Genomic DNA, 25497 nt, shown 5'->3' with positions numbered 1-25497 from the left:
CTTTGCATTTTGTCGTTCCATCAGCGAATAAAGGTTGAATGCGGTCGTAGAGATCATGAGTAAAAAGTATGAGCGAAACCTGCGCATGTGTCGAATATTTCCGGACAACACAGGCCTGAGAACGATCCACACAAAGAGCTATGTGACCAAGAATAAAGGACGAGTTATTCGAGGCCTAGTCTTGCTGGTCACTCTACGGCAGCCTTTGTTCCTCTTCTTGTAATACTCTGAAAAAGAACATAAATGAGCGAAAGAGATAAAATGACCAAAAAACACGTTCATCGGTAGACGGCCAGCTGTCAAAAGAATGCACGTACTCATTGACAGGAAACCGGAAATGGGACTTTGCAAGACGATCACGAAGAGTCTCAGTCCTCTCCTTCACTTTCCTTGAGGAACCTCAGTGTGAAACGCACCAATAAATGACGTACAGGAACATTGCATGGGAGTGTCGCTTTTGGAAAAAGCTGCAGAAATGTTGTGCATGAAATAAAATGAAGTACAGATAGCTTTGAAACTGAAAAAAAAGGTCCAGTAAAGAAGGCGGGGGAAAGTAGTGTGAAGAGTTGGAGCAAGGTCCCAAAGAGACCATTAGGGAAGTGGTTCTGCTATGGCTCTCCGGCGAACCAATTTTCCAAGCCCTCGGTGATGGGGAACAGAGGAGAGCACGAACTCGTCACGTAAAAGAGATAAGGACCGCCGGCACAGCTCGTACTCGTCATCGTAGTCGTCGGTGTCTTCTGTATCCCCAGCATGTTTTCCTGCTCTTTCCCAGTTGTGTGCACGATTGCGCGACGCGGTCCTGGTACGAAGCCTACGAAATGCAGGAGAAAACCGCCAGGGCCAAAGAAAGAAATGAACAAAAAAAGATGGGGCATATGAGTGCACGGGGCAGACGAAGTCATAACCTGACAGAAGTTTTATAGATCACCATTTTTGAGCTCGTCTCCATCAACGAAAGTAGGGACGGTGTGGGCGCGTTGTAAAAGAGCGTGTCCGGCTTGGCCTCGAATAACTGTGCACAACCAGAGAAAAGGGGAGAGTTTGAACTCTAACGAAGGGCAAAAAGCTCGTGAGACGAGACTCGATACGGCACATTTAGTGGAAGTGCGCGGATACTTCTCCCCCTCTTCCGTAATGTGCGTGTATTCGTTCCCTACGCTTGGGACTTATAATGACACCCAGTCATGGGTGAAGGTCTCCTTGAATCCCTAGAGGCCTTAGGCCCATAAGAAGAACATGGCTGTATCGCTTCCTCAATGAGCTTGCCGAACATTTCACCAGAGATAATGCCTTGAAGCGGAATTATTCTTTTGTATATTTATAGTTGCTGGCTGAAAGTTCAAGGTGAAATTTTCGAAGAGAATCGTGATGTGTTCTTTTCCCAAGAAATATTCGAAGCGAAAGTGAGTGAGTATGAACTTTATTGAGGTCCTGAGAAGAAAGAAAGCGGTGACGAAAGCCCCGCCATCAATCCGGCGGCTCCACCCAGGTCGGGACCGGTAGACAGAGTCTTTCGGCGACGGCCCGGGCCCTCTGGACAGCCTTGAGCTGAGCGATGAGCTCTGTGCTTCGAAGGGCGGAGTCCCAGGAGGACTGGTCAGAAAATTCTGTACCCACGTTGGCAGGGCACAACCAGAGCATGTGGTCGAAATTGTTATACTCGTTTCCACAGTGTGGACATGCAGTGGAAAAGTCCGGATTAATCCTGCTTAGTGTCGTTGGTGTGATGTATGTACGTGTCTGCAATTGTCTGTAAGTGATTGCTTGTGCTCTGTTCAGATCTCTGTGAGGAGGAGGAAAAGTTCGACGTTCTAATCTATGATGTGAGGTGAGTTCGTGATATGCCCAATATAGACGATTTTTCCCCCTTTTGAGTGCTCGCAACTGCGCGTTTGAATTTCTGTTGAGCGAGCGCAATACAATCGACTGGCTAATGACGGGGACTCCCTCCGTTCGGATATTAAAAGAAAAAGTTGCGTCATACGCGAGCATGTTTCGCTTGTTATCAAGCAATGCCGGTGGCTATTTCGCTAATGTCATGTTACGAATGTATACCACTCTCTTCGAAGGTCTTCTACGTTACAGCCTTCCTTCGATACATAAAATTTCTCAAACCAACATACAAGGACTAACTGGAGCTCAAACAAAGGCCCTGAGGGTGTGCCTTGGCCTACCAAAGAACACATAAAGCATCGGAACTCCTGCTGAAAGTAGGCACCTTTGAGCTCCTGTTCTTCTGCAGCAGGAGTTTTTTCGAGTCCACTTGTGTTATGCCACCAGAGCGCCGGATCATCCGCTTGCTTCAGATAGTAGTCCTGCGCGGAGCCTTCTCCCGCTACTCAATCAGGGAGTATCAATGCACGCAGAACCATCGTGGAAAACTCCTTCCTGGACCTTCGAGCTTAAGTTCAAGAGCAAGAGACGCACACCCGGACCAGCACTCAGATATTTCCTTATAGAGCATTTGGAAAACAGCTACAGAGCTCATCGTCATATTTACACCGACGGCTCTGTTACGTCTACATCATCCGCCATTGGCGTTGGATTCTATCTGCCAATGTCACCATCTCTGGCACTCTCGGTTACTGCACCTCATATACAGCCACTGAACAGGCTGCACTGAGGGCTGCCATTACATACATCGCGGACCAGACAGCCGAGTCCTGGGTCATCTTTACTGACTCAAGAGCAGCGCTGCAGTCGCCTAAGTCTCCATTCACACAGGACCAACTTGTCACGGACATCGAACGCCTATGCAAGAAAGCCTGTGACCTCCATCACAGCCATTATTCTGCAGTGGATACCTGCCCACTGCGGAATACAATGCAACGCCCGGGCTGATGACGCTGCCAAAGCTGGACATGACACTTCAGCAGAAATCGTCGAGATACCTTTCTCGGGGCAAGACACTGCAATGCTAGTGTCGGCACACGCTTGGCGCCTCCAGCGATCCCTCTGGACAGAGCCTAGCCAACAGTATGGGCCTCTGTACAAGATCGATCCATCGTGTCACTTCAGGATGCTGCGAAACCTCAGCAGGCAAGATGGAACCTGTTTACACCGCATCCGATTAAACGTTGTATGTACGAATTACTTCAGGAACGAAATTGGAGTGTCTGACTCAGCATTTTGTGCACAATGTGACGTCGTTGGAAAACATCAATAGTGTCCTCTGTGAGTGCAGAATATACGCATCAGAGACAGCCTCTGAAGATAGGCCTAAAATAACACAGAAACGAAACTTGGAATTGAAGAATACTCTAGGCCTATGGTAGAACAGCTCCAGTGCGCTGGCCTCCACAAAAATGCTACTGACATTCTTACGGGCCACAAGCTTGAATGAAACGTCGTGAAGTGTGCAGTGCCTGTGAGTGCCTCTATGTGTTATGTGACTGTTATGAGAGTGTGTAACTGTATGTGTTGTGTGTTTATCATTGTATATATCATTGTCATCACCAGGCATCTGGAGTAGCCTGTCAGGTGAAAAACCAGACAAACCTCTCCAGCTCCCTATTGAAATAATTCTCTCTCTATCAGCTTGAAATTGAACCAGAAGAGCGGGAAGCCTTCGCGATGGTAAATTACGCGCCGTCCACTTGTCACAATGGGCAGGCAGGCAGGCACGCGCAAAGCTGCCGAACATAATGCGCGTGCCTGTCAGTGGTGACAACTGGACGGTGTGTACTATACTATCACAATGGCTTGCCGCTATTCGGATTTCATTTGACGTTGATAGTACACAGGAAACAGCGAAAGTTATTAGAAAATAAGAGTCCACTATAGCAAGCAAGATCAAGGATCAGAAAACCACCTTGGATAGGTGGAGGGAGAATATGGGCTCTCAAACATCACATAAATAACGTAAGCGTAAGCTATCTTCTTTTTCTTAGTGAAGTGGCAATGTAAAGTATTGAACATCGAAAGCGTTTAATGATTCGGTTATGTTGTCACTACATTAAATATTATTGGCAGCAAGAATTGCGACGAGGTATAGAACATTTGTTGTAGACCTGTCATGCCCACATTAACATCATTCAAGTGTCCTGACATTGAAAAAGTGGTACGCTGCGACATAAGCATTTACATTAGAGTGGCGAGGTTTTCACAGTTCCACACCCGAAGCATCAAACATGACCACTATATTCGTGTACGCCCGACAGATAAGACTAGAGCACCCAAAAGAGTTAATGCCTCTAGAGAGACGAGCAATGCCAGGAGTGACTCTGCAAGCAAAAGTTTCGGAAAAGTTGGAATTGTAAAAAGAAAAGAAATATATATGCCATCACACTTGTGAAGGAAAGAAGGAAGGAAAATAGGGGAAAAACACGACAGGATCACACTTGTGAAAATTTATAAAGGTCGAATGAAGCCTCAATTACTGGCACTCTACAATAACATTTATTTAGATGAAGATATTCTTATTTTCGACCCTTAGGCTAGCAGTAGTAAAAAATTTTCTTTAAGCACACGACGACAAAAAGTTGCGTTATCCGTGAATTTAGTTCAACCGCAGATAACTTTACGCTTATCCAACCAGGTGCTGAATTCATTTGTATTATAAAATGACGGGTTCTACCACGCAAATTTTAATTTATGCGAGTACAGGTTTGAAGGCCCACACCCACACATGCGTGTGAGAAACGCTTACCTTATTTTTGTTCCCTTGCTGAGGACACACCCAGCGTCTTCTAAATAATTCAAAAGACACGGAGATATATCGCCAGCGTAAACACGAGTGCTGGGGCACTCAATTTCGTCGAGCTCATTTGAGTCGGCACAATTCTATGCGGATGATACTGTCCCATTCAGAAAACAGTAGAACACGAAATATCTAGAAAGGCCGTAACACATCTCTGTTTTCTCGTCTAGGCCCCACCGCATTTATTTGAAACTCGCGTTGTCGTCGTGCTCAGAAATCGTAACAATATGTGCATTGTTCGCCCTAATGGGCTCTCTCTTTCTCTATAGTGTGCGTTTTCTGTCACCACTGTTATCTCCAAGCGAGGCTTTACTTTTTGTTAGATCAGGCGACAACTCCCTTTTAGGACGTGTCTACAAAGTAGAAAGCAAATCGATCCGGTTGGGGCGCAACACACGCATTATCCTGTTGACTCACCACTGTCAGCGCCATGGTGAAGATCGAAACGCAATTTTCCTTTAGACAGAGAGAGGCGCGAGTGGGTGCACGAGTTGTTAGACGGGGGCCAAGCCCCAGGCATTGCCATTACCGACGGTAAAGAAGGGGCCCTGAGGACAGCAGAGAAGACTCGGAAGGTGCAGGACAGAGCGTGTAACCGAATTCAATGTCGTGACGAAATAACAGAGACAAAAGAAGGAGAGAAAGTTTCTGAGAAGAGGGGCAAAGAGAGAGAATGAGATGCAACACACGCGCTTCAGGCGCAAGCGGTTGAAAAAAAACAAGGAAAAGAAGGTCGAGAACGCAGAGATGAAGGAAAAGGTTAAGAACTAGAATGAGTGAAACAGAAGAGAGAGAGAGAAAGAGAGAGAGAGATGGGCGACGCTGGAGACGACGGAGACAGAGAACAACACACGGAGACGCGGCGACGACGAAGACGACGGCGTGGGTCGATTCATCGCTGTTTGCTCCCTAGCGAGGCGCGCGCGGAACAAGGAATCTCTTTCTTGGGGGTCCCTTCAGGAAGGAGCCGCTCGGGACACTCCAAACAGAGTGGCGTGAGCACGCGCGCTTGCGAGTGAAACGCGAAAGCGCGTGCTCGCTCTAGTGTGGCGAGATAAAGTACAGAATGTGCGGAGAGTAGAGAAGAAGAGATACGAGTGGAAAGAAAAGGAGGAGCAAGAATCGTTTGTCGTTAGAAAATCAAACAAAACGTTGTGAACGGAGTTAACCGTGCTGGAGCACTGAAGTCATTTATTCCAGCATAAAGATATAGGGAGCGAAGGTACTAGGGAAATAGATAGCGGGAAAGAGAGTGAGAGAGAAAGGGCCTTTTTCGCGGGTTTCGTGCAAAGGGTGAACTTGCCAGTAGAGGGCACTAACGCCGTTGTCGGACATGTTTGGTCACGCAACGCGGATGAAAATTGATGAGCACGAAGCGATGCCGACATTTTGCTACCCGTTGGCGATCCCGCTATTAGCACGTTCCCGGCCGCACGAGCACGTCAAGAACGAGGATTCCTCTCGCGTGAATAAGGTTGACGCAGGGCCGTACGCAGTGCGAGTGAGGTCTCTTTAAGGTAATGACTGAACTTCGGCAGCAATTGGCGATTACAGTTTAAATGAAAGTTCGCACTTCTGCCGAACAAGTCACAAAATTGTTGTCAGATTACCGCGAATGGCAACGCTGGAGCAAACACTCGACCGATGTTAAAGTCACATAACCACGTTACGTCAAGTGACCACAGTGAAAATGAGAGCCCAATTGAATGATATGTGTTCGAAGAATGAGTTCTTTATAGGGAATACTTTTTTCTTCAGGCTTCGAAATACTTGTGTGAACAAAACTACGAGACTTGCTTTAATTTCAAGGGACTGTTTTACATTCGTTCATAGCTACCCATCACACGCTGGTGTAGTCGACGTGCCTGGTAAACCCACTTTAGGTGGACAACAGCTCTATTTACATGAACAAGTCGGTGAAGGTCGTGATACTCGGCTTACAGCCATGATTTGTGGAAGAGATAGCGACTGATTGACTGCCTCGCATGAAATCTATTTTCAAAATGCATGAAATCTGCGGGCATATTGAAGCTGCGTCCTTTTGCTTGTTCTAAAATTGCCGTCATATTTACACATGGCTCGTAGCACTTTACGAGCAGCGTCTTGTGTACTTTTAGGCTGAAACTATACATAGTTGAGCAGTATGCATCTAATAGCTGTAGAGCTGGCTTTTATATTCTGTTGAATTGAGATTTAGAAGAGACCATTGTTGAATAAGCTTACTCGAAGTGAGTTATCGTGCTCTATGTTGCATAATGAAAAAAAAATTGATAGACACGTACGTCTAAGCGCCCGCTTTATTGCAATACTATATTCATCCTAAATGTGAAAAGTGGGGTGCAGAACACAACAGGGACTAAAAAGGGAGAATGACAACACAGGCGCTTTCTCTCTTCCAGCACCTGTTGTCTACTGCGCCTCACTTTCGGCGTTTAGAATGAATCGTTACGAACTGACTCAAACGGCTGTTTTATGCATCATTATCTCTAGCTTTTCATTAAAATATTTGTCTTCTTGGCAGTACTCATTTTATTGTAGTTGCATTTTTTTCGTACATTGCAAAACTTCAAGCCACATAACAAAAATGCTATACCCACCAAGTCATAATAAATGTGGCGTACTACACAACCAATACATCTATTTTTTACGTTCATTCGGCATCATTTGACGTTCTAGTTTAGTTTCAAGTCACTCTTCAAGTTATCAGAATGAGACATTTCAGACAGTTTGGAGAGATTTGCATGATTGCAGCGCGGTACTTTCATTTTTAGCAGTCAATACTATAGGTAAGAAGAAAGAAGCTTTTATGTTGTCATACTTGAGCCAAATTCATTCCATGGTAATTTTCATGGCACCATAAAATACCCCCTCACCACTGCAATATACCGATATATATAATCTCAGTTGAAAAGTCGATAAGCACAAAATTTTGAAACTTTGTAAATTCCAAAGTGTGTTCAGTGAAAACTTGTGTCCATTCGCCTGGCTATGTTGTGTGATTTTTTTTTATTTTATTATTTTTCACACTCGCTCGGCAATCAAGTGATTCCTGAAAGAGAACAGGGGGGAGAGGCTCAAGCTGTGCTGGCGCAACTGTTCCTATGCGCCGCCGTGCTATCACGTGATTGTTGGGAGAGGTCCTGGGGATAGGCCAAAGCTGGCACCATTCCGGGGTGTGTACAGATGAACGCGAGTATGAGACAATAAAGGCTTCCGCCTTAACATGTCGCCTTAAGCATACATTGAAGCTATTGCAAACAGACAGTTGCTGTGAGGAAAGCTTTACGAAGGCGGAGTTTTTTAAGTCGGTAAGAAAACGAAAATAGCTCCCCGTGATGGCAAAATAAATCAGTAAACAACGTTTTTCAAATTGATCACCTGAAAAAAGTGACTCCTACAGACGCAGTGTCGCTCCATGTAAGTAAAACAACGCCGAATGAACATTGAGACACGCAAAATAAAGAGACAAACGATAGAAAAAAAATTGATTATTTAAGGAGGCTAGTTCATTCTTTAGGTGCATTGGCGTAAATCATTTCTTTCTGTTTTAGTGTATAAGAATACAATAAAGGGTTGCGATAAGAAAAATTTTCAATTTTTCCTAAATCAATATCAGAACCTATTGAAAAGCGTATTATGAGAGCGACACTGAGTTCTAGTCTGGTATAGTGTTGCAGCACTCTAGAATAAGAATCCTGTTTACGCAATATGAAACTTTAAGAATAAATTACCTGTATTTTATAAATACCAATGTAAACAAATAAATTTAGTTCTTTGAAATGAGACACGTGTCGTGGAAGAGCGTGTTTTTTGCCATCAAACAATGAATAAAATTATATAAAAAATACAGTTTAGTGAAACATTATAGTTTTCATAATATATGAGAGTGACTACTGTCATATTTGGCTGTGGTTGATACGTATCAGTCAAAGGTTTGATTTCAGTGTAAATGAAAGCGGTACTAAGTACTCTTCTTTGGATATTGGGATGTTTGGTTGATAAAAAAATTAAAGCATATAAAGTATTCTTAGGCTTCCCCTTGAAAAATTTAACTTATGGCGTACGATATCCTGTCTTTATAGAGCATACTTCAACCACTTATTGAATGTTATGTTCAGCTGTTAGCCTTGCTAACTTGTATTTTTAACAAACCAAAACGGTTTGATTGGCACACTTGATGTTGCACGAACTTGTTAGTTTCACGTATTCAGGGAGAAAAGTTTATAAAAAAAACTCTCTCAACAGCCCAACCTGGCAGCACCAATGTGTCACGTGTAAGATCTTCTGTATATGCTCTTCCTTTTTATTGCAGCCCCTCTACGTGCCAGCGTGACTCCATCCCGTGTATCCGCGTCCATCGGCCACACACTGCGCCTGAACTGCTCGGCGACCGGCTATCCCGTGCGCGATCTCTCTTGGACCAAAGATGCGAAACCACTGTACGCTTCGGACAGGGTCAAGCTGCTCTTCGACGACCGGCTGCTCGTGGTGAATGCTGTCAAGCGCCAAGACCGTGGCATGTACCAGTGCTTCGTGCGAAACCAATTTGAGGTGGCGCAGGCTGCCTCTGAAGTCATACTGAACGGTGAGTTGTGCGAGCACCGTTTGAAGCCATGCTCGTGTCTTCATCCGAATTACTTTAAGGTAATACTGCTGAAACTGAAGCGTTGCATGTGCAGTTCTGCACGAGATACAAATATTTACGTAAAGTACGTGCACTCAAGAGTCTGGTTACCACAGTTGTTTTTAACGTACCTTAACTGCCAAACAAAAGGAAACGAAAGTGAGGGCACTTTTTACTTCCCCAGGGAGCCAGAAGATATTCTCCTTTCATGTCGATTAATTATGCAGCACAATTTTATGAAGCCTGCTATAAATTGGTGCTACTTTTAAGAGGTACAATCAATCATTACAGTTTATTACCCTTCGACTTTGTTATAGTAAATACAACTGAATTTATGGTCTACCAGTATTAGGTCATGTTGCGATATGTCGATGACAAATTCAATGTAGTATTAGGACATACGAGTCTTGTAAGCCTTTCATTCCGAACCAGCAAGCGCTGTCCGGCGCTGACTATATTGTGAGTAGTGCAGTCATTGCTGACAGAACTTGCGCAAGACGTCTAAACAACAAAAGTAACATTTCATTTTCTCAGAGAAGTCGTGTCAAAGCGTAGTATTTTCCCGTTGTCTAGTGTTTTGACACAGTAATTATTAGATGGCATAGATGATCTAAAACTAAAAAGTACACATAGAAGATTTCCAATATAATTCCTCTAGATAACCGATCTATAAATCTTTAAGTAGCATAATATGGTTTGCCGGTAGAGTTAAAATGCAGCTGTCTGATAAACGAAGTTGATGCTACCTCATTACCCTAGCTTTCTTTTGGGGCGTAGTAGCCTAGCAAATAAAAGGCTGCGTTGCTAACCTAGAGGGCACAGCTTCTTTCTTCCTTCGTTGCGAATGCATTGATATGGAATAAAAGCACGGCACCCGCGTATTTAGATTTAGGCAAACGCAAAGAAATCCAGGTTCTCAAAAATATTCCGGAGTCTCCTACATTGAGGAGCCTCTAAATCATATCGTTGCTTTGGCCCATACAATTCTATAATTATACACTTCCTGCTTCTTTTCGTCCTGCAAAACAAGATGAGCCCCCAGTCCTGGAGAGCGTATTTTCCGAGTCCATCCACAAACCAGGCGGCTCCGTGTCATTGCGCTGCACGGCCACGGGCAACCCGCTGCCACAGGTCACGTGGGACTTGGACGGGCGCCACCTGCCGGAGACCATCCGCTACAGGGTGGGCGACTACGTCACCCGCGACAACCGCGTGGTCAGCTACGTCAACATAAGCAGTGTGCGTCCCGAGGACGGCGGCGTGTATCGCTGCCGCGCCGCCAACGATGTTGGCTCTGTCGCGCACGTTGCCCGCGTGAACGTCTATGGGCCGCCGGCCATCCGGCCCATGGGCAACGTGACAGCCCTCTCGGGAGGAAGCCTGGTTGTGCACTGCCCCGTCGGAGGATATCCGCTCACTGCTATTCGGTGGGAGAGAGGTGAGGGAGAGTTTGCTCAATTATTTGAACGTGGAACAACACTAACATACTAAAATATTACGCATTCCTCATGCTTGTAATAAAAAAAACGGTAAGTTTGCACTAAGTCGCACAAAGCATGACACAGAGAGGCACAAGCCTTTCGGCTCTTTCTAGGAAACCTATTTTTTTTATTTCCTTGTCTTTCTCTACAGAGCTTGATGACCTTCTTTTTTTCTCTTAAGTTTTCTCAATTTTGGTTCCTTTCTTTACTTCAATCTTTTCTGCTTGTTTTTGTTGCTTTTGTCAGTTTCTTTTTATCTCCTTTTACTTCTCTCTTTCTTCCTCTTTTTTTCTTTTGTCTATCTTTGTCTCACTCTATTCCTCGCTTGCTTTTTCTCGCTCGCTATACTTTTATACCTCTCCCTCCATCTGGTTCTTTCTTTCTCTTTCTGCACTTCTTGTTTACGCTTCTCTTTTTCATTCTTTATGTGCATCTTTTTATTTTCTCTCTTTTCCTCTTCTTTCACCTCAACCTCACGTACCTCCTTCTACTTTTTCTCACTTTCTTTTTCTATATTCCTAGGTCTACGATGCTCTAAAGGCTGTGCTATGGTTTGTCATTGCGCTGAATATCTAAGCAGTTTATACGAGTGAATTCAATCGCTGGTACGCGTGTTCGTATCCCGCCGTCTCACGAGAGCTTTCTCTCCTTGTATTTTTCTTAATTTCTGTCTCTCTGTATCTTTCCCTCTTTCATTTTCACCATCTCTTCATCGCTCGGTGCTTTCTCTCGCTATAACACCTGACAAACCGGCGGACATCTCCTACACTCGGCGACAACTTTTCTAAGCATTGGAGCGAAGGCTACGGAGCCAAATCGCGGTAATCCTACCACCATTGAATATAGTTCCACAACAGCGCTCGTATTTTCACCCTGAAATATTGAAGCTCCCCCTTTATTTCCTTCGTAAACTTATTCGAGACTGGACGCAGCTCCCACCATTAGGATAGTTGTACTTACTTGAACTTATTCGTTGTGACTTCACGTTTCTGAACGCGCGAGAAAGCCCCGTCTTTTTGCGTGCACCTCAAACGATAAGTGCTGTCTGCGTAAACTGAAACGCTGATGTTGCGCCCCCGTCACTTTCTATAGCGTTGCGATACACGTGCCAAAACAGACTACTTTGCGTAGTGATACATGTGCAGAAGCTCCGCCTTCATAATTTTCCCTTCAGTGCCAAGAAATGTTGCCGCCGAAAATAGGAGTGAGGAAGACGAGAGTGAGTGCAAGTTCCCGGTGACGGCAATTTTAGGTCATGGTGTTTTACGGCAGGGTAGAACAGCTTAGCCTTAAAATCGAGTAATTTAGGGAAGGGTAGAACATTAAATATAATGGACAGATTACGCGAGGAGCTCACCGTGCAACGCAACTGCACAGCGCAATCCAGCATAGAAAGTTAGAAAAACCAGGTTAATTTATACTGATAATTCATGTGTAATAAAACGATAAAATAAAAAACGGCAATAAAAGTAACCCAGAGAAAGCTCGGTCTCCAGTTTCGCCAGTACACGGGGAAGGAGACCTAAAAAATAATACGTACCTAAATTGTGGTATATCCAACCCATTTAAACATTATTAGGATGATTTTGCATGCTCCCATCAAACCTCAACAACCTCAAGTTACGAACTCCAAGTAGGTTACTCAGCTCTAGAAAGAGAGACCACTGCCTTTGCATGAGAACTATATATTTTGATTTGTTAAACTATAACCCAGTTTATTAACTTGTCTAAATGCCTTTCAATCCGAAAGATATTGACCGGCGTCTTTCACGTCAACCGAAGATGCTGGGGCCCGCCGCGGTGGTCTAGTGGCTAAGGTACTCGGTTGCTGATCAGCAGGTCGCGGGATTTAGTCCTGGCTGCGGCGGCTGCAGTTTCGATGTAGGCGAAAATGCTGTAGGCTCGTGCACTCAGATTTGGGTGCAGTTTAAGAACCCCAGGTGGTCAAAATTTCCGGAGCCCTCCACTACGGCGTCTCTCATAATCATATGGTGGTTTTGGGACGTTAAACCCCACAAATCATCAAAAAGAGAAACGCAATCAGACAAACCAGAGAGCAATTCTTTTGGCTCATCTACGCGGGGGGAAAAGAGAAATGGGAGTAAAAAGATGAGATATACCGAGTAAGAGGAGCTCGGCATAAAACATAAACACGAAAAAAGATAAAGGAAATCATCAGCAAATACTCTGACAGTTGTGCAGTGTTGTGGCGCCACAATTGGACAATCAGCCACTCTTCTTGCCGATGCTGCTGGAGCACCGTCACTATCGCTCGACGGCCAACATGGCAATTAAACTGCTATTGTGTTTCTTAAAGTCCAGGGGCCTTCGTGGACGTCTGCGACTATTGTACAGCGCCTACAGCTGCGAGAAAACAGTTGCCGTTAAGGCTCTCGTGTTATTATTCCGTTAATTTTTTTTGTTTACAGAGGGGAGGACACTTCCTAGCGGCCACCGCCAGCTGGTTCATGCCAACGGCACACTAGTTCTCTCGGAAGTAAACCGAAAGGGAGACGAAGGTACCTACGACTGCGTTGCTGAGAATGGCCGCGGGGACGTTGCCAGGAGACCACTGCACGTGCACGTCATGGGTAGGTTGGAATTATAAAGGCCCTCCGTCCAGGCACCCCATTCTCTGAGAACATGAAGTTGTTTTAACTTTCTATTCAGTATTGGGCTGAGAAAGTAGCAATTTTTGGTGAGATGCCGATGAGATTGGATATTTAAAACGGTTGTTTAACGCTATGGATGTAAATTTTGATAATTTTATGTGTGCTTTGCTTATAGTACGTTAGCGTAAATGAAAAGAAATGTACCATTTTTAAAACCCATAGACCGTTTCTAGTGCTTTCCCATAAAGTGGTCTTCATATGCACAAGCTAGAATTTTACTGCACCTCCTATCAAAACAACTTAGCTTTCCTTCATGGTTTCATGCAGTGGCTTCTTCTATTGCTTTAAAGCAATGCAAAAAGTACGCTTTACAAATCTGATATCATGTTAGCTAGGCAGAACCTGTAAGCGCTGCTTCGCGACATTGAAGTTACTGAGGAAACCAAACATTTTTAAAATCCAAGCTTCTTAGGCCTGCACTACACCGTCACTCTTGCCCCCGTCGGTGTCAAAGCTCCCTGCGCCGGACAAGCGCGTCGAGCAAAACATCAGGTGCTCGCTCTCGGTGCAGCGGGAGCACAGGCGCGATGGCAGATGGCAAGCGCAGCGCCTCAGTCACTGCACACCCACTCACTCAGTCGCTCCCGCCACCGAGCGCAACATACGCTCTCCCCACCCGCTTTCCACTCTACCGCCTTTATATGAAAGCCAGCAGCGAGATCAGGCGCACAGTCGTTTACGTTCCATTTCTAAGGGAGCCTCACTGAGCCGTTGGATTCGTACACGGAATAACTGCTAGTTTTTATGAAGCAGAGTTGGGAGTGCAGCTCCCAGAGGGTTTCCTGAAACATTTCTGTAGAATTGCGACGTTTCACTTATATGAAAATATAGACGTAGATTATCTGAGATGGTTCAGTACGAGGCCCACAGTAAATTTGCGACATTATTCACAGTATCCAAGCAATGCCTAAAAACGGAGCATCGCTACTGTGACGTAGATTTAGGTGATAAATATTTCACAAAAAGTTAAGATTGTGAACACTTGTATTTATGAATGCGAATAAAGCGAAATATACTAATAAAGTGTGGCATGATAAAATGCAGTTTTTAAAACACAAAAGCAGAATGAAATGACTGCTGCCCCTCTAAACCCTTGGTAATTAAGTTGCCTTTGAAAGTAGACTGAGACGAATTCCTAAATACACTTTCTTGAAAAGAAACTGTGGCGCGTGCATCAGCTACGAAAACCATTCACGCTAAATTGCTTGGTGTTATAACTGCCTATTCCTTCGTATATTTAATATCTGTTGCAAGAACAGCACACCATTCGAAGAACGTTGTGTCCGTTTTGATTTGCTATTAAAGCAGAAGTGTCAAGAAAGTACTACAAATAATTGCTTTGCGTAACATCGACAAACAAACAATCACAGCATGTTCACGGAGCGAATTATGATGAGTGCGGCGAAGGCCCATTTATCCGATAGCGTTTTAGAATGCAGACGGCGCGTGGGTAACACCGAAGAAACGTGAGTCGAGGAAGCCGAGCGCAAGCGTCTTCACCGCGCCCGATGCTCAGCTTCGTCCGTGCCCCACCAACGGTGCGCCACATACGGCGACTATAAAGCAGACTGAGAGGGGCCCTCGTTCTCAGCGCACTCAGGTAAAACACGCGCAGGAGACAACCGGAGAGTAGCGGCACATCAGAGAGTAGAGGCTGAGTAACGCCATCTAGAAAATAAAACGAGAAATGTTCATCTATTTGTTCTGCCGTCTTTTCTTTCTCGTCTCTCCTTCTCTCGGTTACGCGTGACGCGTGACAAGGTGAGAGCCTTCGCCTCTAAAAACATGCTGCAGCGCAGCAACCAAAAATGTAATGCAAGTAAATAACAAAAAACTTACTTCCGGCCCAGCACTGTGGCCTACAGTACATGACACATCGCTAGATGGCACGGAGAGGCAGTCTGGGACGTGCTTTTGTGGTCTCTAAACTCTAATGGTTGACTGTATGTATGTATGTATGTATGTATGTATGTATGTATGTATGCATGTATGTATGTATGTATGTATGTATGTATGTATGTATGTATGTATGTATGTATGTATGTATGTATGTATGTATGTATGTATGTATGTATGTATGTATGTATGTATGTATGTATGTATGTATGTATGTATGTATGTATGTATGTATGTATGTATGTATGTATGTATGTATGTATGTATGTATGTGCGTATGTATGTATTCGTGAGAACTTACGTGAATACCCAATCGTACAAGGTGAGCCTTGTACTGACTACACATTAACTTCTCAGTAGTACGGGGCGTAGGGGCACCACCGCACGTAAAGGCGTGAAATATGCGAGATTATAACATTTGATTGATTGATTAATTTGCATTTTTCATTGTGTATTTTCGATACTGATCTTCATCTCTAGGACTGCATTCCGCTGGAGATTAAATGGAAGAAAAAGTCGATGAGAGACGAGCGAGCTTGTCATGCCTCTAAAGCGTGTTTTGCCTGTTCGACACTATTGTATAATGGCAAAGCAGTCTTGGTCTTCAAAATAAATATTCTGTAAATAACTCAGAACTCTTTTATTTTATGATATACATTAAACACAAGTTCGTAAATGTATGTATGTATGTATGTATGTATGTATGTATGTATGTATGTATGTATGTATGTATGTATGTATGTATGTATGTATGTATGTATGTATGCTCATTTGCAAAATATTCTACTGATAAAATTTAATCACTTTTTTGAAGGCCACTTGAGCTACTGTAGTTTTTACTGTGTCATTCCATTACTCATCTTGATCTCTAGAACTGCATTCTGTTGAAGGTTAAATGGAAGAATCCTCGACCATATATTCGGCGGCACCTGACCGAACTTGTTAAGACTGTAAAGCGTGCTTTGCCTGTTGGACACATGTGTATGCTAGCAAAGAAAGCATGTTCCTTCAAAATTATATTTTCGTTAACTGAGAACAATTTTAATGTATTTTATACTTTGAACACAAGTTGTATGTATGTATGTGTGTGTGTATGTATGTATGTATGTATGTATTATGTATGTATGTATGTATGTATGTATGTATGTATGTATGTATGTATGTATGTATGTATGTATGTATGTATGTATGTATGTATGTATGTATGTATGTATGTATGTATGTATAATGAAGTGGTGGGCTCGGTGTCACTTATTAAGCCCTTCTATAACAGTGGGACCAAAGGTGGATCCATTCAAGTTCCCCAGTGACTTGGAGGAGGGCATGCGGACTGTGGTCGTGTGTGTGGTTATCGACGGCGATCCACCGGTGTTCATTGGCTGGCTCAAAGATGGCCGACCTCTGGGATCAGACCTGGGCGCACACACGGAGATGCTCAACGCATTCACGTCTTCCCTGACTTTCCACTCAGTTGGCCCTCAACACAGCGGCAACTATACCTGTGTCGCGAGAAATCCGGCCGCCGCTGTCAACCGGTCCGCCACCATGACTGTCAAAGGTGAGCAAATGGCTGAACATGTTGCACACTACGCGCAACGCTTCAGCTCGTAACGTAGTGTGCAGTTTAATATACAAGCATTCATCTTTCATTTTATCAGATGTTTACGGCCTAAATGTGCAGCGGTTAGAAAGGGCTTACCGGGTACGAATATTAGTGGGAAGTTGAAAGGTTATTCCGGTAGCCTAGGGAATTTTCACAGTGAGTACTTAGTTGACCTAAATGAACCCTCACGATATAAGTGTTGTCATCCTGTCATTCAGCACATACAGAATAGATAATAACAGATATAAAAAGAGTCACACGCAGAGCGAGAAAGAGAGAGGGAGAGATAATTTATTAGTAAACAGAGAGGTCAACATGAGACTGAGTTGGGTGCTCTAGCGTGCTACTCTACGCAGGGGATAAGAGAAAGGGAAAAAGATATGAAGGGAGATGACGGAAACAGGAAGATGTAGCGAGTATGCGTGATAGTTACTTATCACTGTGATTACCCTTAAGCAAAACAATTACAGATAAGTGTTGGGAGCTTGTCATAAAGTCAGATAACTAAGTAATGTACCAAATACGCAGCTCAATGGCCTTGACATGGTAAAGCTTACATAAGGTAGCTGTATGTAAGACTTTTTTATGTCTCACACACTTATTTCGTGTCTTCTTTTACGTTTTGCAGATAAATTATTACGGTGATATAAAAGACTGATATTTCTGTGACAACATGTAATTTTTTTGAATGTTGATCAGCAGTTAAAGCACTTAGAGATCAAAAAATATTTCAAAGACACAGTTCGAAATTTAAAAAAATAATCGTCTTAAAACAGCCTTTTTCCGCTTCATTGTAATAAATTGTTGCTAATTTTACGTTCAAATTCTTCCATTTCTTTTGCCAAAAAAAAGGAGTAGGACGAAAAGCTGCACATGCGGCTTGGCAAGGGCCCTGACCCTCTTGTAGAATTCATTTAATGGCAGCACAGTGAATATTCATATATGTAAATGTCATTCAAGACCTAAAATACTGTGATCAAAATTGCCAATTATACAGTCGTTAGAATAAGCACTAGCTACACTTCAGCTACTGAACAAGAATTCATTATTGAGAAATGATTTAAACTTCAACCAAAGTGTTTGTGAAGAAACTCGACGTTTCGGAACCGACTGGGTTCCTTCCTCAGGGAAAACTGGGACTACGTTGCCGCGGCGTCTTCAAAGATCTCGCGGGGTGGTTAATGACCCCCTCTAGTTTCTCCGTGGAGTGCAGACAGTGTGCTCTGCGGCCTTTTTTTTTCTTCTGAGGTCCGCCATTACGCAGGCCTCTTTTTTCTTTAACTACGTGTCATTGGGGCATATGTTCCGAGCTCTCGCAAGTAGCCTGGTCACAACCGAGGCCTTGTGGCAGGTGGGATGGGATGAATCACACTGAAGTTAGCGGCCGGTGAGCGTTGGCTTCTTGTGAAAAAACAACTCCTTGAGTTCTCCCCAAAACTACCCCAAAACTTTATTCGAGCCGGCGCCTGCCGCGCAGAGCAACAGAGGATACGGAAACCCCATTAGGCTTTAATTGAGCGCTCTCCGAAACGCATTCCGGTCCTATACGTCCAAGGAACCAGCGAGATGTTGGCGCGGATCTTCAGAAAACAAGGGGTTCTCATCACGCACGTGCCTTCGTGTACGCTGGGCCGCCTCCTCCCCCGCCCGAAAGACCGGCCAACAATAGGCAGAACCCCTGGTGTCGTATACAAGATTCCGTGTGCCCTTCTTCGTATATCGGCGAGACGAAAAACCTACCGGAACGACTCAAGCAACACGCCAACGACGTGCGGAGGCTCTACAGAGAACGCAACGCAGTCGCCGAGCATGCTGAGACGTTGAACCACCGGATAAATTTTGAAGGAACGACCATCCCTGAAAGCGAGATGAACTGGAGGAGAAGGTTTTTTACTCGAGTCATGGCATATACAGTGAACGGCCCAAAATATCAACCGTTCTCTCGGAGCCCTTCCCTCAGTGTATGCACATGGTCTGCGCTCCACGGTGAAACGAAAGCGAAAGATAGAAAGGGTCATTAACCGCCCCGCGAGTGCTTTGAAGACGCCGCTGCTACGTAGTTCCAGTTTCCTCTCAGTAAGGCATCAAGTCGGTTCCGAAACGCCGGGTTTCTTCACAAACGTTTTGGTTGGAGTTTAAATTATTTCGCAGTTTTCATACCCAACCAGACAGACATCTGTCCAATGTTTACATTCAAGAATTCATTATACACACTTCACGCAAACACAGAAGTGAATGAAACTGAATGTAACATGGAACTGAACACATACGTGTGCACATTGCAAAAATAAAAGCGCATTGCTTAACACATCAGAAACAGACGAAAAGAGAGCGTAAATTCATTCCTGCGTGCCGTGTCTTTTTGTGAAGATCTTGCCCATAATGTAATGCCTAATATCATTATTAGATGTGACAAAAATATTGAAGTCATCATTGAATAGTAGATTGAATTGTTTAAGCACTGTGTAACTCAATGATTGCGTACAACCGTATGCCTTAGAGGTGGGTGCTGCCCATCGTTACTTGAATCTGGTATTTTAAATTTTGAACGTCTTGGGTTTGGTTTCCATATGATATGTACGTATATCAAGGTCCCTTTTCACAAATACAGGCTGAACACACAAAAAAAAACATAATTATATACCGAGTCGCTGTTCTATGGGCTACTTGCTTTACTCAAAGCAAATACTTTGTCTTAACACAGCCCCTCTTGGGAATAAAATGTGCGTTGATTTTCACGTATCCACAATAATGTATGAACTAAATCATGTTGCCTGAAACGAAGTAGCGGCTGTCAGCTTTGTTGCGCACATAAAGTAGTCAGCGACTTTTTATGCCAATGTCTGTGGCTATGACAACGTCTTTCGTGAGATCACTTACTGCCATAAATAAGATTACATTTCAAGGTGTTATGGCAGGAATATTTATTATAAACACATAATGAAAGTAGCTACTTCGAAAGCGACTTGAAGCTACTCCGCGGCGATTGTGTTTTTTTACTGGTCGTAGCCCTGGAGACATGCATTCTTCTTTCACATACCGAATTGGAAGCCGGGCACACATAAATGAGTGATTCCCAGCCAATGGCTTTTCTTTTCTCGTGAATTAGTGACGCAATCTTAGCAATATTTCCCGAATAAAAGCCCTTCTTTGGCTTAACTGAGCTGCTCCATGCATCGTGCTTTCAGCAAAAAATTGTATTACGAATATTCATGAAAATATTAACCTTCTAAAATGATTTTGCGCAGCTGCACGTACGTCTAAGTTCATAATTGTTTGCCTCAGGTCATGAAGTATCAGTGAATATTTCATGCAAACAACACCAAGACCTCGCTATGCTCATCTCTAATGAAGTTTACTTCATAATTTTTGCAATCTTTTGTGCAGTTACTCGCAATTTTTCTATTGAGAAATCTTTTGGGTTACATTACGCATCCAAATTTTGAAGCCAATGGCCTGTGATAGGGTAGAGCTTGATATATCATTTATTATTGCTTTTATTGCTTATTCTGAGTAAGTTATCATACAAAGTATGAAAAAGCAACTTTCAGGGTAATGTATGCATCGCGACATGTAGTTTTCTTTATTCGTTAATTTTACCTTTCAAGCACATTTCTTTCAAAAAAAATATTGCAACCTTTTCCAAACTTGTGGAAGGAGCGAATACCTTTAGCGCAACAGATGAATATTGAAGTGTGGCATGTAAGGCAAAGCATTAGCAAGTTCAAGTTAAAAGGTGATACCATGTCATCAAGTAAGAGCGATAATCTACGAATGTTATTACAGATTTCGAGTTTGATTCCGCCGGTTGAGTCGGGTTTTATCGTTCTTCGTATTCGCAGGAAAACCTATTTTCTAGATAATAGTGCGTTTACAAGAGCAATGTAACGTTTTTTTAATTGTGTTTGTGTTTGGCAACACGATAACCAAATCACCCACTGTATCCAGGCCAGTACTCGCAATTGGATATTACTTTCTTCATCAGCACTGCTCCTAAAGTTGGCACTGTGACGTTGTCTTCAGAGACATTGTCTCAGCCACGCATGCGCGGAACTTGGCGTTGAACGAACAGTGACAGCCCGACGGCCGTTTTTTGATGAGCGAAACTGACTCCTTTTAGCGTTTGCCTTTTAGAAAGAAGTTCTCTCTTTAAAGGTAGTTACCTGAATGGCACTATCAGCTTTCCTTTCCAATATAAGGTATCGCGGAAAAGGTATCGCACACTTATTGAGTATGGTGGGTGACGCGGTTTGCGTACCTTTGTGCTCCGGACGTGCATTACTTCACATTGCAATGAACAGGCATACGCTGAAGTTTGATAAAGGCAAAGTTGCCCGAAACATTATTATGCCTTGTGATTGCGAATAACCGATGCCTAGGGTAAAACATAAAAGAAAAGTGCCACTGTTATGTTTGCAGGTGGCCAATGAGGTTCTTTTGTAAACTAGCAGAATAATGTTATAACACAACTAAGTACATGAGAAACGTGTTGTGCGTTTTTTTTTCTTGTCACCATCATCATTGTTCATTCTGTTCGTTGCAGCAGGACACGTGAAATACGTCTTTGTTTTTTTTCCTAGAGACGAAGAGCAATCAGTAAAAAAAAACGAAACACAAAAGCGTGTGAACTTTCTCTTACGTGACGTGACTAACGTACAGTGCACAAAGAAGGCTGCACCCTATAAGGTCCTCCAAAATGTTCTTGTGACAGTGCAGCAAGCACATAACCCAGTAAAAAACAAGCAAAAAAACAGCGAGTGATGTGTGATACTGCAGAATAAACGCATTCAGGAGGAAAATTCAGCGTCCGATTCGGGTCACGTAACGCGCGGCCAAGTTGCGTCCTCCGCTCCCAATGGCACGCTATCATTTTCTGCCTTTGCCACGATGACGCTGCACCAAATACTGATTTCCACTGCCGCTAGAAGAGTTTCTGCGAAGCCGTCTTCTCGAACAATGTTGCGCACGCGCTCACACAATTATTCTTCGTGTCGAAGCAGCATCGAAGCTACCTAACGAGGTCTGACTCCAAAACTGCTTGTGAAAGAAGACGGTTAGATAGAAATGCGGCCTTTGAAAGCTTTAACCTGTGATGACATGAAGGTTTTTTCGTGACGAGAACTTTTCAATTGCAGTTAGAAACACTCGTATGCAAGCTAATTACATGTTGTTGCATCCACATATTCTTGTATCCTGGAGGAGAATTTCACGTTGAGGCGTTGACGTTACGAAAAACATGCCACTGGTGAGAGCGAGTGATACTGACATGCAGCATACAGGTTAGTTGGATTACCAACGTTTAGGTATTTGAGAAAACAAAAATGCATTCAGCCGTATGAAATTTTATTTACCGCTTTCCTGTTGCACTAAACAGATAATAAAAACTGGTATAATTGCTTATCATAAATCGTAACTTGCGATGACATTTGCGCATGCCAATCAAAAAAAAAATGTATTGAAAAAGGTGCGAATTTTGAACACACATGCAATGACGTGCATGTACGTTTTAAATCGTCGATTGATTAATAAGCAGTTTTCATAATTTAGCTAATTTGTTCAATATATTTATTAAACTTGAACGAATGTAACTCTTCTAGTTTGAAGCATACTGGAAGCAACACTGAATAGTAGCAGGATTTCAATATCTGAGGGATGCAAGCTATAGGCGGTAAATTATATTAAGTTTCAAAATTTGCTGTACTTAACATAAAGTTTTATTCCCCCTTTTCTTTATGCGCTAAACAGGTAACAAATATTGCTGATATTGCTTATCATAGAATGTAACATGTGATAACAATGCTTTTATTCTATCATTTTCCTGTCCTTGTTTAGTAGGCCCGCCGCGGTGGTCTTGTGGCTAAGGTGCTCGGCTGCTGACCCGCAGGTCGCGGGATCGAATCCCGGCTGCGGCGGCTGCATGTTCTATGAAGGCAAAAATGCTGGCGGCAAGTGTGCTCAGCTTTGGGTGCATGTTAAAGAATACCAGGTGGTCAAAATTTCCAAATTTCTGAAATTAACCACTACAACGTCTCTTATAATCACATGGTGATTTTAGGACGTGAAACCACACAAACCAAACAATACTTGTTTAGTAAGTTTTCTAATATGAAATGAAAAGTTTTCCGTTAGCTTATCAGTTAAAGAGTCCATGGTAAAGGAACGTGCTTGTTTTTGCAATATTCTTCATTGACCAGTTAGTTGAATAATGTGTTTTCCTTAACGAGGGACAGGGTATAAATCTATGAAACGTGCGCCGAATAAGTGGGTAACCCGTGTATATCTGGTACTCAAGAAACCTGCTAAAAACAGTAGATGTTCTTTTAAAATGATGAACATGTATGTTATACGTTTGAATGAACAGCTGTACGGACTAGACATTTTTATAAAAAATAAAATTCAGAGAGACAGAGATTAGGAAAGAAAAAAAAAGGCCTATACGTGACATGAATTTAGACAATGCTGTCTTTCTTCTAAATTCTACTCCCTCTCCAAGTGAAATTTTAAAGCCATCATACGCTGCGTGCTCTGACGTTGAGACCATTGCTCACCATATTCCGTGAGAGGCCGGAGTGGCTGGATTTCAAAGCGAACTCTTCGAACGCCAAGCGCCGCTAAGATGCCATAAATAAGAATTTCCCGCAGTAGTGCCGGAGCCTGACGTAGGCGTGGTTGATAAGTATAGAAGAGGCTTTGCGAAAATAACAGTAAAACTACGTACACTGTGGTGTGAAAAGTAGCATCTCTGACGCCCACAATTCTGTCAGCCTTGGGGTTTTTTTCTGCTATTTTCTCACTGAAACTTTGAAGGAGTTTATTCTGGATCACTGGCATGTCGTCGCTCGTCTTTTTGTGTGGCCGGCAAAACGTACATTTTATTTCTTTCTCCCTCGTAGATGTTCGGTTGCCTCGTTCGTTTCGGCAGGAGGAAATTGTTGCCGGCCTTGACGTGTGGAATCGGTCCGCCTGCAATTTATCCTAATCATATTGTCGGATCGGGGCAATTTATAAAAAGCTTCCTGCAGATTTTCGGCATAGCGCCTGCCGAAAAAGACCCTGCCCCAATTTTCAATCCTGAAAAAAAGCGAGAATTACCGTGATGACAGAAACTGCCAAAAAAAGAAAAAAAAACAGCAGGCGAGCGAGAACTGTTCTCGTGAACTGTGAGCTCTTCTTCATGTAAGTTCAAATATAAGAGCGTAAAAAAGGAAATTAATGAAAATAGCTGAACTGGTGAGAAAAGTGAAGCATGGTGTAGTTGCTGTGTCAAACTTTCTCGCTGTCTGCTTAGAAGAAAGCACAGTGTCCTTACAGTGGCAACGTTGCCCGAGTTACGACAAGATTTAGTGGTGTCATTACCAAGGAACACTTTTTTTTTTGAAAAAAAAATGCAGAGATTTAGCTGTTAGCATTGAGGAAAGAAAGTACCATCTCTTTAGTGAACAATGCATGGCCGTAGGCGAATTCCGTTTTCGTTTTTAACGTATTCTCACTCACTAATAGGTCGTGGTGTTAAATGCTCAACACTGGTGTAGGCTGAACATCACAGTGAAAAAAAACGCTCTAACGATGATATGTGGCGCTGTAAGTCCCAATATTACAATAATGTTATGAGAGACGCTTTAGTAGAGGGCCCCCAATTTCAACAAACTGGTGTTCTTTAACGTGCACGGATATCACGCCAGTGCAGTAGCCTCTATCGATTCTCCTCCACCAATATGCAACCGCCACCTTCGAATCAGCAGTCACGCACTATAACCACAGCCCCACCACAGCAGACTAAAACAAACGTTCTCTTAAAGCGTGCAAAAACAAGGGTGTAGTCCTGAGGTAAATAAGTAAAAAATGCTAGAATACACAGGAATTACTATATAATTGAAACTCAACACTTTTTGAGCTAACTGATTGACAAACACTACAATTTTTGCTCTATAATCTCTCACGTTAGAGCGGCACTTCCAAAGAAAATTTTGGTGCCTACCCATTGCACGCAGTCAGTGGAGTTGCATGTTGTAAAACAGTACTCACTAGCCTGAGAGCCCAGCCTCAACGCTAAAACAGATATAAAACGATTTAAATACTTGGAAGTATCCATGGTCATACCATGCTTGAATAATTCTTGCAGCCAAGACAGAGAGAGGCATGAAAGAAAGGAAAACTAGAAAGGTTGACGGTAAAAAGATGCGTGCGACATTTGAGAGGTAGAAGGGGAGAAAAAGACTGATCAGAAATGGAAGAGTAAGAGAAAAGGGCCGAGAGGACACATCGAATTTCTGCAGTTCGCATCATAGAGCGAGAGCGAGAAAGAGATACAAGAAAATGCAAGGCGACTTACCAGAATAGAAATATTTCGCTTGCTACTTCACTAGGCGGAAGAAGAAAAAAAAGATGGAAAATAAAGTTTCATAGCTCAGCGAAAAACACTTTGCAGTGGTATGCTTAATTCATATCACACTCATCTTTTTAATGTTAGGTAGTCTATAAGTTCACTATTCTCTAATATGTAGTTTGCTGAAAAGAAC

At 43.2% G+C, this 25497-nt stretch overlaps 1 protein-coding gene across 5 annotated transcripts in view; it reads left to right on the top strand.

Annotated features, from left to right (window-relative positions):
* The window catches only part of LOC119169563 (cell adhesion molecule Dscam1-like), a 491221-nt gene that overhangs the window by 338332 nt on the left and 127392 nt on the right, over positions 1–25497 (top strand). For all 5 annotated transcript variants that reach the window (XR_012886621.1, XM_075876196.1, XM_075876190.1 and 2 more), the window contains exons 6-9: positions 9015–9287; positions 10357–10764; positions 13237–13398; positions 16649–16933. Coding sequence is in view for 4 of the 5 variants with exons in the window: in XM_075876196.1 (XP_075732311.1) it covers positions 9015–9287; positions 10357–10764; positions 13237–13398; positions 16649–16933 (1128 nt within the window). In the remaining variant the exon portion in view is untranslated. The remainder of the gene's footprint in view (positions 1–9014; positions 9288–10356; positions 10765–13236; positions 13399–16648; positions 16934–25497) is intronic.

This window comes from Rhipicephalus microplus, chromosome 2 (genome assembly GCF_043290135.1).
Source record: "Rhipicephalus microplus isolate Deutch F79 chromosome 2, USDA_Rmic, whole genome shotgun sequence".
NCBI classification, from domain to species: domain Eukaryota; kingdom Metazoa; phylum Arthropoda; class Arachnida; order Ixodida; family Ixodidae; genus Rhipicephalus; species Rhipicephalus microplus.
The sequence above is the reverse complement of the archived record's forward strand: the minus strand, read 5'-3'. Positions and strand labels throughout refer to the sequence as shown.